Source organism: Eretmochelys imbricata, chromosome 2 (genome assembly GCF_965152235.1).
Source record: "Eretmochelys imbricata isolate rEreImb1 chromosome 2, rEreImb1.hap1, whole genome shotgun sequence".
Lineage (NCBI taxonomy): Eukaryota > Metazoa > Chordata > Testudines > Cheloniidae > Eretmochelys > Eretmochelys imbricata.
The window spans coordinates 195,655,570-195,669,940 of record NC_135573.1 but is presented as its reverse complement, the minus strand read 5'-3'; the positions used below and the strand labels follow the sequence as shown (position 1 = coordinate 195,669,940).

Sequence of the window (14,371 nt, the reverse complement as noted above, 5' to 3'; positions counted from 1 at the left end):
AGTGACTGAGATCTGTTGAATGAGGGATGCTATTCTTGGCTACGCTATGGTAATTTTATCTTACAAAATCATATTGTATTTAAGACCACTATAACTGTGGAGAAAAATATTGAAATACAGCTATATATAAAAATCATCATTTTTGTTTCTCACATCTTTTTAATAGGGAATTTTAAAATTATCACTAAAACTCATAGAAAAATTGCAGAGTCCACAGCTCTGTAGGGCTTCTAGAGTTGAGCCCCAAAATCAGAAAGTCTCTGTATGTTATGTCAGATGCTATGGTTGCTGGGAGCTGTATTCCATTGAACTACAACTCCATCTTGCCAGAATTATAGACTGGAAGAACACAAAAAGAAAAGGAGTACTTGTGGCACCTTAGAGACTAACCAATTTATTTGAGCATAAGCTTTCGTGAGCTACAGCTCACTTCATCGGATGCATACAGTGAGGCAATACTTTAATCCATCAGGGAACTGGGAACTCCCAGATGAGAAGGTAGAACCCAGGGGCAGAATGCCCCAAAGAGAAGGGATTTTATTCTATATTTTGTTAAAGCCTGAACCAGCAAGGTTCACAAGACTCAGGGAATCTGTAGCTTTTGCACCGTGCCGGGGAGGGAATTCTAAGGCAGGAAGGCGATTTTCCCCAGAGGGAGAAATTTATGGTTAAAATGTATCCAGCAACAGTGTGACTTTCATCAGTTCCTCCAACAATACAAATGTTTTCACGTAGCTCTATTGCTGATGCAGTGTCTAGACTTCTTGGATCGTAAGCAAGAGCTGGCATTCATTCAGTGGATCCTAAAAGCTAACTATTATCAGTGTACTCCAGCACACACACGATGTGGATTTCATCACAGCACAGATAATCACGAAGAGTGAAACTGTGGAACCCTTGCTCACATGAGTCAGACTGGTTAGCATTTATTCATACAAGTGGTCCCATTTAAGTGTACTTCAGTAGGACTGTACTCATGTAAGTGTTCACCAAAATGAGAATAGGTTCCTCCATTTGTTTCTGAGTTCAACTAAAAAGTATCTGAGTATTGTGGTGAGCATGTAAATTGTTACAGTGAGAGAAAAGATCTTCCCAGGATTCACTGTATCTTCTTGATCCTTAAATAATTGTAAAACAGACCCACAGCTATGAAAGAACCAAGGTGGGTTTTTCACACTTCTTTTGCTTTCTAAAGGCCACGTGAATAAGTACTTCCTCATACTCATGTTAGGTAGTACTTATTCATGTGAGTAGTCCCATTGACCATAGTAAGACTACTCAGATGAACGAATACTACTCAGTATGAATAAAAATTACAGAGTCTATATCTAGAATATAATTAAACATAGATATTAGTTGGTATTTTCCAAATTCCTCTGATGTCGTGATGTGTGAACCTGGGAAATATGATCAGTATTGTTATGCCACCCATCCCTGTTCGGCTTTCACGATGTAGCACATCCTGAGACTTATTGTGTCCAAGAGAGTTAACTCTTCATGTCCAACAGGCTTCTTCTATTTGCAATATAAGAAACAACTAGACCTATAAACATTCTGAGCAAATCAATAGATAAGTCTCAAATGTCGTAAAACTATGTGGTGTAAAAGGTATATATTTCTTTACATTTTGTTAGACTTCTGGGACTTTTTGTCCTCTATACTTTGTGTCCTCAGACAGAAACAAAAACCCTAGAAGGGAGTGTGAGAGGAATCAATCAAAGCTAAATTGGTGTCTGTAATAAGCAAGACTTGAAATTAAGCAGTCAGACATCCTGAGATGTGCATTAGAATATTGCACAGGGTGAGCACAAACCAAAGGTGCTCTGGGTGCAGTATGTGAAAACAGTAGCAGTTTAAAGGGAAATCAGAAGCATCAGCACTGCCCACACTGTTTCTCTTTCGTGGTGGAAATTATCCGTCTTTAAAATATAGTTATAGTCACAAAAATGATTGCGCCAAACCGACGTTATTTTACTGTTCCCGGTGTCTTAGAGTTGCTATTCATTTTGCTGTCAAAAAGCCAATACAGTGCTGGGACAGTGAGCGATAGCCATTCTGCTGAATATGCACAAGTCAGAATGGACTAACTACATTCCAATTGCAGAATCTCCATTCCAGATGATGGCACGTGAGAAAAATGGAGAACCATTTGATTTTCAATTCCTATTTTCATTTTGGCAGCAATGAAACTTCATTTTCCTTTTAGTTAATTCATCTGTTTACTTACAAGCTGAACAAATGTGTGTGTGTATCTCACACTCATTTCCCACTTCCTGCAGTAAAATATGTGAGAGTGGCTTTAAGTAGCGGAAATCTCTATGCAAATCTCCTAGCAGAGATTTCCCCCACATCAGTGCCTATTCCAAATTATGCTAATTTCCAAGGACCCATGGGAAACCAGCTACATTGAGACCCTGTGACTCTGGTATAGCTCTGGCCTCTAGAAATCCAATGGAGCTGGACCACCAGGGAGCCCCTGAGCCATGGCTACCTCCAGGAACACTCTTAATGCAGAATCCCAACCACACATGAATTTGAGCAGAGAAGATAATACAACTTCCATTTTTCTTCAGAATTTCTGTGAGGCTGGAGAGAAGGAAGTTTTATACTCCACCTCTCCCCACTCCCCAAGGTAGCTAGCACTAGTCTGAGCCCACCTGTTAGCCCACCACACTCCGTAAGGTTTAGGAGAAGAAGCATATGATGTGTCAGAGAGAGCTGAGGTCCCATCCCAATACAGGAAGAGATCAGTGGACACAGTCCATCCCCTAGTATGGAAATTACTCAGACAAAGTCAACGTGAAACCTCCTCAGTGCCATCTTACAGTCACTTTCAGAGATTAACCAACTGTAGAGCACAGATGACAAGAAATTAAAGTGCTTGGGATTATCTAGTTTAGAAAGGAGAGAAATCAGAGTGGCCTTGATTGAGGTAACCCCAAGGATGGTGGGCAGAGAAAAAATTGATCAGTTTCTCTTTTTGACCTTTCCCCCTATACTATTAGAAAAACAGTCACTCAGTCCTTGCTTTCATCTCCAGTCTGGTAAACAGACCCACCTAACACCTGCACAGAGTCCTATGGAAAGCAGTGGGACTGTGTGTGGGCATTAAGGGGTCCACATGGGATCCTTGATGAGAGAAAGTATGGTCCTGTGGTTCTGGTACTAACCTGGGTCTCGGGAGACTCAAGTTTAATTCTGTTCTCTGGCACAAACTTAGTGTTTGTCTGTTCCCCATCTGTTAAATGGGGTTAATGACACTTCCCCAAGTCACAGGGGTATTTTGAGGTCATATACATTAAAGATTATGAGGTGCTCAAATACTCTGGTAATGGGTGCCATGTAAGTAACTAAGAGATAGCTGATGGTTCTGGTGAATATGTGTAGTGAGGGGCTAACAGATGAGCAGCAATCTAAGAGTCAGAGTACATGGAGAAGCAGTGTGCACTATGGGGGCTGTGATTTCTAAAGTGCACTAATGTGTTGTAATTATTTGGTCCATGTAGACCTTGCTGGTGTGCCCTAAGCATCCCCTACTGTTCTTTAATGTAGTACCATTTAAAACAGTACTATGTTAAAGCACACTAGGGAACCATTGGCATAAACTAGCAGGATCTTCATGGACCAATTAACGAGCAACATGCACCCCAGGAGAGCACATTACCTCCACAGTGTAGACATGCCCTAAGATATATATTGGTGCATCTGTGTGCAGGATTGGCACTTAATGCTTATGGGGCCAAAATTTCTGCCAGTATAGCTCAATTTCTGTCAGTGGAGTTAAACCATCAGTGAATTTGGCCCACTTTGCTTTTTATCCATTGAATTCAAAGCACTTAAAAGAAAAGTATTTTTTACAGAAGGAGAAAATGATAGATGGAGAGACAAAGGAGCTTACCTAAGGTCACTCAATGAGTCAGTGGCAGAACTGGGAATAGTCTCCTGATTCTCTTGTACTCCAAAGGGCAGTGCATTTAGAACTAATAAAAATAAATGTTTCATGCATACCTCCTATACGTGTCCTGTGAAACTCATTACTGAAGGATATTGAAACAAATAAAGTGGCCTGATTTTAAAAGTGTTTTAATAATTTTGTGAGGTCTCATAGGACTTTATTTAGTTATGTGTTTATTTGTGTGCAAACTAAGATGACGATAGGGATAGTCACATTTAGTGATTCAGAGCACATATGCTGATTTTCTGCTGGGTTCCAGGAAGAACTTAAAAGAAAACAACATTGCCTAGAACTGCTTTTTTTTCTCTTCTTTACATAGATGTTTTTAATTTAAAAATAATTTGCTTCAGAGAAACAAACTTCAATGAGAATTTAAAACAGGCTTGGTGGAACTATGAGAGTCAGTACTTCACGTAAAAGCAAACAATTAAATTGGAAGAATACTGTCAAGCATATAGGGTGGCACCAGATGACAGCAGCGTTACAAAGCAGATTGAATGAAATAGAAGCTGAATGGGCTCACGCTCAAATAATATTCTTGTTCGTGACTAATGCTCATGGCCAGAGAATAGCCCTACTATATGCTGCAGTACAACAGGGATATTTGTCTTAAATGTCATAGGTTAATCGACATTGACCAAGAAAACCCTGAACTCCTCAATCTGTAACAATTATCTTTTTGAAGAGAAACAAAAAAATATCAGGAAGTTGTGGCAGGAGGCAGACGTAATATGGATGAGTGACACTCCTGTCTCTTTTTGGCCATATTCAAGGAAGATGCAGTGAATTTCATTATAATTATTTACAAATACTGTACATAATGTGGTGCCACTAATGTGAGCTTATATCCTTCACTCTTACTCACTGTTTTTATGTAGGCAAAACTTCCACTGAAGTCAGTGGGACTTTTACCTAAGCAAGGACTGTGGAATTTTGCCCTCAGTATTCTTGTATGTGCCATTTCTGCACCCCAAACATTTCTTGGGCAGTGCATCTGTTACACCCCTCTTTGTATTCTCATATTGCAGTTTTGCTGTGGACATTTCAAACAACACAGTTAATTTAAAGGTGAGCTGAGAAAGAGTTTGAAATGTGTATTTCACAATAATCAGTGGAAAAAATCCTGCAAGCACCTCCTAACTCATCCAGAAACCCTCCAGTCTTGTTTAACTCATTTTAACTCATAGAGTATCAGGGTTGGAAGGGACCTCAGGAGATCATCTAGTCCAACCCCCTACTTGAAGCAGGACCAATCTGCAATATCCCTAAATGGCCCCCTCAAGGATTGAACTCACAACCCTGGGTTTAGCAGGCCAATGCTCAAACCACTGAGCTATCCATCCTCCTCCTCCTCCCTCTCCCATCAAATACATCCTGGGTAGGTTCAGATCTCCAGGGCATCTTTGGAGACAACATGTTAGAGGTGCCATCCAGACAATTGTGAGATTGGGCATACTCTGTGATTTTTGTCCAAGTATACAGATAGGACTGGGTAAGAACAATGCCTAGATCTGACAACTTAATACTGATACGACATCTGAGCATTTGAACAATCTGGTGCATTCAGTCAAGAACTGCTTAAGCAATGCTGTGCATGAAGAGAATAATGCTGTACCAATGGTGAAATTCACATCCACTTATAATTAAGGACTCGTTTCCTGTAGTGCTTGGGCGAGAGAATATCTTAGAAGAAGCTAGTATTGTATGTTGACAGAATAATAATTTGGCAAAGTTTTGTGATATTTAAAAAGGCTTCCCGGATATTAAAAATAATTCATATGTAGAAGGAAATTTAGTTAGTGCCTCTAAGTACAAAAAGCAGAAACTCTCAGATATCTGATCTTTCCTGATCTTCGTATCCCCACAGACTTGATTCTTCCCATGTTCAGGCTTAAAGAGTAGTGTGGAAGAAGCATGCTAATTTCAGCCCTAAGTTTCTTTGTTTTTTGTAGGTATCATTTAAAAATGTGGATTCCAAGAGCTTCCTGGGACTTTTCTGCATAATCACTGTGTGTGTGAGATGTTGTTGTGTCTCCTTGGTATTTTCTTCATATGTAGAAATAGGACTCTCTCCAGTTATAAAGCATATGACAAAATAATAAAATCCAAATCCATCAGCAGTGTATACTGTGATCTCTTGGTGTTGCTTTCAATCATATGTGCCATCGCTAAGCAGGTTACGATGTATGATTTTAATTGCCAATTTTCTGCCATTAAGTAAAATTATTAGCAAAAAATAATGGTGTGGCATACAGTGTATACAAACCAATATCTTCTGTACTGTAACCAAATCTGTGTAATGCTTCTAATACAGTCATCTGTGGTTGTATTGTGGTTTTCTGTTTCTAATATAAATGTGCCTTTGACTTATTCTAGTATATGACTGCTGCTGCACCTATGCAAGGGACCTACATTCCCCAGTACACTCCTGTGCCTGCAACAGCTGTCCCCATTGAAGTAAGTTTACCTCCATTCATGCAAGTAGGGTGAAGGGGTGACAAATCACAAACCTATTCCTCATTGAACCTGTTGTATATCAAGAAGGGCCTAATGTTGCTCTATCAAACCAGACCTTATGCTGCTCTTAGATTTGGGATTGCACTTCAAATTTCTTTTCTTTTCTTTCCTTTTTTTTTTTTTTTTTGAAGATCTGCAAGAGCTCTTGTTTTTGCATTTGTTTTGCTGTGCATAGGAAATGGAATAAACCATTCTTGATGTTTCATGTATTTGGGAGGGAGATGGGAAAATGCAGGAAAACAAAACCAACCAGCAAACCACGAACCCAAAGAGATTCCAGAAGAGAAGATGGCAAGAGGGTTTGGTGCAGTCCTTAGTGAGTGTAGGTAACTGCTGAAAACATACAGCAACCAGAAAAAGTGATTGAGCAATGGAAACCTTCCTCTTGTACATACAGACGTGGAGGATGCTGCACTGACTGAGTGCTTTTTCATCCTTGAGGAAGGATTCGCTCTCTCCCTCCTTGGGGCTGAGTCATGCTGATGACATTCTAATGAGTAAGTATTTACTCAACCCTGTAGAGCACAAGCTGCCGGGAGCACTTCAGCCCAACCTCCACTGCTGTGCATCTTCATAAGGGCATCTGACACAACAAGAGGGAGGCTTGGGAAATAAAGATGCTATTACTCTTAAATTTGTATTCTTCTTTCTGTTTTTAACCTCTTCTCCCCTACTTTGTGATAATGTGAGGGGCACTATTGTCTCAATATTTTAGTCTTCGGCTGTCTCTCCTCTGGAGTGGTGCTATTATTGCTCCATGAGTTGGCCAGTTGAGGATGCTCTTCGAGCAGTTGTTTTGGCACTTCTCCGCCCGCAGTCAAGTGGATCCACCATAGTTTCCCCATCTCCATAGCTTCAAATTCTCTGAATACCAAATGATCTACCACCTGGTAGGAAAGGTCCCTACTGTTTGTTTGTTTGTTTGTTTGTCCTATTCAGCTGGTCTTATTTAAATCTTCATCACATCAGTTTCACCCTAAATCAGATTTTGCTGTAAATATATCATAATGACTACTTTGAATAGCCTTATTAATTATTAAAGGAACGAAGTAGAAGACCTGCCGCAAAATGTGCTATAATCTGGCAATTATTATTTTATTATATTACCATGGCACCTAGTCATGGGCGAGCACCCCATTGTGCTAGGTGCTGTACAAACAGAACAAAAAGCTGTTCCCTGCCCCAAAGAGTTTACAACTTAAATCTAAGGCAAGAGACAACAGATGGACGCAGATAGACGGGAGCTTACAAGGAAACAGTGAGCCAGTATTGGTCAGCATGGCAGGCAGTGGACTCTAGGTACCTTTGAAAAAGAAATTGACCACTCTGTCACAGAGATTTAAAAGGCACCACCCCTTGTTTATCTAGGACTCCGATAATTGGGTGTTTTGTGCTCCCTCTTCTGGCTCTACAGGGTGCCATCTACTACCACATTCTAATCCCAGAAGAGCGCTGCTGGGTATCGTTGACGTGGTTGATGCACACAAGCACAGAAGTAAACAGAATATGGCTAATTTCACAAGCCAATAGAAATGTAAAAAACTAAAAAATGCCAAAATAGGACAAACAAAATTATCAGTGAAATCACTATAATTGCAGGTTTTCAAGGCAAATGCATATAATGTAGAATACATGCATACATATATGCCTCAAAGCCTCATTAGTGCAACGTCCTATTAGGTAAAATCTTTAGTTTGTCTTAAATTTATATTAAAAGAGAAAACATTCTAAATAAAAACACTACATCAATGCAAATACACTTGTTCAAAGCGTGCTAAGTTGTCTGCACCGTGTGTTACAGCAGTATATATTGCAAAATCCTGTGGGACTTGGTTCTGCTCTCACACCAGCGTAAATCAGAAGTTAGACCAAAGTAAAGTCAGTGTAAGTGAGGTGGTAAAAACAGATCAACCATGCGTATGTAATAAAAATAACATATACAGGGTGAAATCTTGGTTCCACTGAAGTCAATGGAAACATTGTGACTTCAGCAGGGCTGGGATTTCCCCCATAATGTGTAGATATTTTTCACTACTGCTTATTAGAGCACAGTGCTCCAGGTACTCTATGAATTGAGGCTGTTTCTCATTGCCAGGCCAGATCTCCTTGTAAATTGATAGCATTTATGTCATTCCACATGTGGTTTCTGTTACCTCAGACACTCTCAACAATGCAGACCAATGGTACCGATACACAGAAATAAAGAAGTGGTGAGATGGTGCTGAACACCTTCATGTGATTAATATCAGTAAGACCTTTGTGTCCCTATTTGCTTCCGTAGGGTGTCGTTGCTGAGACTTCTCCGCAGACAGTAGCATCTTCATCACAGGAAGCCAGTGGTCAACAGCAACAGATGACAGTGGAAACATCCAGTGAACATGCACCTGCATATTCTTACCAACAGTCTAAGTAAGTAAGACTGTGATTAGTCATATATGATATTGTCTTTGGAATACAGAGAACTAAGTTCCGCTCTCAGTTGCGATAGTATAAATTCAGTGTAGCTCTATTGAATTCAGTGGAGTTGCTCTGGTTTTACACCAGACGTTGGCTCAGCAATCAGCACACTGGACAAAATCCCAAACAGATTTTGCAGCTCAAATTCTGCAGTGATGTAAATGGAGCAATAAGTTCCACATCTGGTTGTTAGTTTTTGAGGATGTGAATGTAACTGACAAAGTACTGCAAAACTAGTGTCCCTTGCACAGTGAGAGAGCAGAAGGGGGTGCTGCAGGAAAGTCAACCTCAAGAAAAGGTAGGGGGGCTGTTTTATCTTACCTCTGACCTCTGCTCACTGCGTTTGCTCCCATAGAATAACACCACAAGTTCAAAGTTTGACCTTGTTTTCAATGCACTTAATGGCTAAGCCAAGGGTACCTAAAAAAAGCTCCTCATGTTCTAGAAACAAAACAGCCCTCACCTCTTCTGCCCCGGTGCCACAATGGAATTGTTACTCAGATGGGTGAAGTTATTTGTGTAGAAGACAGAGCATAAATTACTATGTACGACCCCAACCCCCTGTCCCAAGTGCAATGTACTCTCTTTTTTGCCTTGGCCTTCCAAAGAAAATATATGGCACATCACAAAAAAGCATTCACACACAGTTTTCACCCAGGAGAATGAAATGAAGAAGGATCCTCACATGACATATGTTGGACCCTGTTTAACAGATCATGGGAAAGTACTCAGATACCATGGCGATAGGCACAGTAAAAGAAATGAAACAGAATAAAAATCTATCCATCTGGTTGGTTGCTTCATCTGCCTTTTTGACCCCTCAGCGTTAAGTTGCACTTGTTTTCCACACCAACGGAAGGCCAAACTGGTGCAAGGTACACTACACCCACTTTCTGGCCAGCATACATATACCCAATGTGTAGCTTACATCATCTGTATTGTTCATTGCTGCAGAATTTGCCCCAATCACACACCTCTTCTCTATACATCTCATGTACTCAGAGGCACAGTATGTTTGTGTACCTGTTCTGCCATCATTTTCTTTAATACCCATAGAAATCAATAATGGCAATCTACTTAGAGAATATAATGGGTCAAGAGAAAAATATACATGACAGCTCCATGCTGGTTGCCTGCTCTGATCATTGTGTTCTAAAGAGATTTTGAACTAACCATTCTCATTGTCCAATTCCCTTTCCCTTAAGCCTAAAAGCAAAAAGACTTAAGTTCAGAAGCCCCCACCATGTAGCTGGGGGCAGTTTCTGCTGGACTTTTGCCTATATTGGAGGGATTGTAGCTCTTCTTTGAAATGGCTGCTGGATTTTTCCACTGTAAAATTCCCATCTTCTCTGAGAATATCCCTCATCTCACATACTCAGCTATTGCATGGCTGTGATAGCAGATGCTGTTCTTATGGCATTGGTATTTATATTTAGGGGAATTTCTTTTTGAGTCACGTAGGCAGGTACACTACAGGCTATCTGGATGTTCCTTTTTGTTTTGTTTTTCTTTTTTTTTTGCTGAAACATGCCAGCTGTTTCTGTGTCTTCAAATTGTGGTTACAAATGCCAAGACTTGGGAGGTGATCGATACAGAAAGAGCGAATGCAATTTCTACTTTAAAAAGAAGTTAAAATATTTTTCAAAAGCAACAGTTATAAAAGATCATATTGAATAAATATTTTTTCAGTTTAAAAGCACATTTAACAATAATGAAAACGATGCCAGTATAAGACAATAATTTCCATTGTGGTGGAGAGGAAGTAATTAACCTGATTAGATGCTGATTCTAATCCTGTATAGCCAAGGGCATATGCAGAACTTATAAAAGAATTTCCTAGAAACTCATGGGAGGGACGTTATAATCACTTCTTTAATTATATTTATCTTTCTGTGAACTAACTGGAAAATAACAACCAACAAATGGATAAGAGTATCTTAAAATTGAACTGGGTGTGATAAAGGTTTTGTACTGGCCTTGTAGGTAAGTGTAAACTAGACAACTGGTGAAAATTTTTCTCTTTCTTGGCCAGGAAAGACATTCTTTCATTTACCCTGTGAGACTGGTTTTTAATAGTGATTTCATCTTAGTGCATTCAAATTTAAGGCTGATACACTAGTCAAATATTCCCCAGCATAAACCCAGTAATGTGAGCAAATTATACCATGGATTAATTTGGCTCCTTATCCTTTAGCTCTGAGCAGAATACGCCATTTCATTAGGAAGGTACCTCAGTCATTTTAGACCAAAGGTATCTCTGTCCCATGCAAATCTTATAAATTAACGTATAAAAATGTGAAATCTTGAAAGTGAAATTAGATCGAACTGTTTTGTCTCAGAAACTCCACCCTCTTGCCTCTGGGAAAAGGTCTGTTTGCTGGACAGCAGCTCTCAGGCTTTAAGTAGGAGAGAAAGATTTTCGGGTTTTCTGGAAGGATAAATCCAGTACCAGATTAAAGAAAGCATGATGCTTCTACCTGGGAGAAACAGTCTTTTTTGAGTACAGATTTTAGGTCCCACAGGAAACTTTCCAGGGAAACGCACCATAACACACTTACACTAATGAGAGCAATGCCAACAATCCAAATAATGCCCTTAGATAGGCAGTAAAATCACAGAAGGTGGGCAGTCCAACCTGAATGGCTGTATATAGGGGAAGAAAAACCTGAACAGCTGAAAAGGGGAATTAAAACTGAACACAAGAAATTCTGGAAGAAAAGGGATGGCCAAACAACCACAATACAAACAGGCATACAAACATAGCACTCCTGTGCAATGCATTCCCCCTTACATAAGGGCTAATTCCAAACACAAATTATGAGTTAGCTGGGAATGCTGAAGACTCAGTGGCAAAAACTTTGGTCCTAAGTGCATAAATGTTGGTCAGCTTGTAGAGTGTGGGGTTCATTGACACAGGTAAGGAACTACTCTGATGGGGTAGGAGATAGGATGTACAGATCAGTGATTTGGGTGGCTACCTCTCAGGAACCACCAAGTCTTTGTGTAAGGGTGATGTCTGAGGAGCCTTCTCTGAAGCATAGTAGAAGATTTCTCAAATCACCCTCCTCCTGACAAGAAGCAAGGACCCTACTATGAGTGATTGCCTCCAGTTGCCCCCTAAGTACACAGGTACAGAATGCCAACGAATAGATGAATAGGTCAATGCTTCCGAAAATCCATAAGGAAATAGGCAAATATTACATTCCACTGTCGCTATCTGAAAATGTCTGTTCTTTGTTTTAAAATACTGTACTGACTGTAATTATTTCACATAATGATATAGTCCCAGAAAGGAAGCTATATGGGAAAGCACTCTGATTCATTAAGGTCCTTTTATTTTAAAAATATATATACTGAGTTAAAACAACCCCCCAAAAATCCTAACTGAATATTTTAAAATTTGGCAAAAGGAAAACAATTGGCTTTTCTTATGTCGAGTTTCCACCTGGAGAGAAGTCTTACAGAAGAGCTGTAAATCCCTAAACGTGGAGGCTTACAAGAGCAGCAATAACCATCCCTTAACTATAGCATTATAGATGACACCGTAATAGACAACATTTGTCAATAGTAGCTCCACCTCCGCAGAAATATCATACTATGGTGGCGAGATTACGTTTTTGTGATGCTTCTTCCATTTTAGGTATACCTCCCTTTAGAAACAATCCCAAGTTGTTTTGCTTTAATGATGCTGTAATATTGGTCATCCAGACCATGTCCCTGGTGTTCAATTGGAAAGACTGTACATGTGCTTTCTACACTTTCTATATACTTTTATTTATTATCAGCGTGAATGATTCTACTGAATCAGCCATAACTGGCTCATTAGGCAAACTGCTGCACTCTCCAGTTATTCTTACTATCAGAAAATGTTTTCTTATTTGCAAGTTGAATTTATCCTTTTATTTTAAGATTGGCCTTCATTTTAATACTAGTGTCCAAAATAAATAGTGCCACTTAATAATACAAAGAGAGTTCTCTCTCATACATTATTACCCTTGAAGTATTTACATAACATTAAAGCTTTTTACATTATGTAAATACATATAGTCTCATTTCGATGTGCTGGACAATGCGTAAACCATAGCATTAATAAGAGTAAAAATCCTTCTGCACTGAGTAGGAATGCCCCTAAAGTAGGATTTCTCTGCTTTGGCCTCACTATTTTCAGCTTAGTGGCTGTATCATATTTAAACAGCTGCAAAGTTAGTTTTGCTTGGATACCTTTTAAAGGGAATTGGGTGGAAAAAAGGACAGGAGCCTATTTCAAAGTTGTTTTGACTTAATGACCACTTTAATACAATTGTTTTCACAGACAATAAACAGGACTGAAGAATGTCGGTCTGAAATCTTTGCCTTGAATGGAGAAACTTCATTGAACAAGAAGTTGGCTTCCAGTTTGCACAGGCGTCAAATGAATGCTTTTTTTTTTAATTTTCTACTTTCCCAACGAAAACACAACAGTGTTTTTATGTGCTGTGCAAATGGTTCCGTCATGTAGTCTGACAGTTTTATTTTTGCTATATTTTTTTTAATTAAAGAAAAGACCCAGAGGAAAAACACTGGGTTGACATTTCATCTGGATGAACATTTGAATTCAGAATTTACCTGTAGCTGTAACTAGATTTTTTTTTTTTAACATCAAAACTGAGGATGTCAAGAGGGAGCAAGTTGACAAGAAAACTAATTGTCTTCCTCAAAAATTAAGCTACTTTTTTTCTTTAATTTTTTTCCTTCTTGTTTTAAATCTAGTGTGGTTTTGTTTTGGGGGTATTTTTTAGAAATGTTTAGGTAAGGTTTATCTTGAATCTTAATTGCCTTAATTTTAAGGACGTCAGAGGCTCTCAAGGCAAGCTGTCAATGTCTTATTAGAAAAACCGAAAAAGAATTGAAACTTTCTCACACTGGTTTCAGCTGGTGCAGAAGTTTAACAGACTGAGATTTTGGGGTGAACATCAAAAAACTGTACAGTTTAAAAGAAAATGCTTTTCTTCTTTTGGAGAAAACTTGTTGATAAAGGAACTGTGGCAACTGTAAGGGTTGGAAAAATGCTGGAACTTTTATGAACTTTGTCTTAAGTGTTGACAGAAAAAAATTCTAGAAGGCTAAAGCATTTTACAGTAAAGTTATTGAATTGAGAAAAAATAACTGCATTATAAAGAATGCAGGGTTTTTTTTCTTGCAGAATGCAAATTTTTTTTTTATTTACAAAGCGTGATCGCTAGCAAAAGCATTAGTGCTTTTTATCTGCAGTCTTTTTTATGAGCTTTAAGAAGTTTTTAGTCTGCTTTGCTTGTCACATTGCAAAAACCTAGCTTAAGAGCATTTAAAAAAACTTAAGTAGATAGGAGCTTATGGTCAAAAAAAAGTGCAAAAAAGCAATAGATAGAAGAAATTGTTGACAATTTCTGTAGTCTTTCCTAGTTGTGATCAAATGCAGCCTAT

At 39.0% G+C, this 14,371-nt stretch overlaps 1 protein-coding gene across 2 annotated transcripts in view; it reads left to right on the top strand.

Annotated features, from left to right (window-relative positions):
• The window catches only part of RBMS3 (RNA binding motif single stranded interacting protein 3), a 547,537-nt gene extending 538,652 nt beyond the window's left edge, over positions 1 to 8,885 (top strand). For both annotated transcript variants that reach the window (XM_077809306.1, XM_077809305.1), the window contains 2 exons: positions 6,332 to 6,412; positions 8,754 to 8,885. In XM_077809306.1, the coding sequence (XP_077665432.1) occupies positions 6,332 to 6,412; positions 8,754 to 8,885 (213 nt within the window). The remainder of the gene's footprint in view (positions 1 to 6,331; positions 6,413 to 8,753) is intronic.
• Positions 8,886 to 14,371: the final 5,486 nt, after the last annotated feature.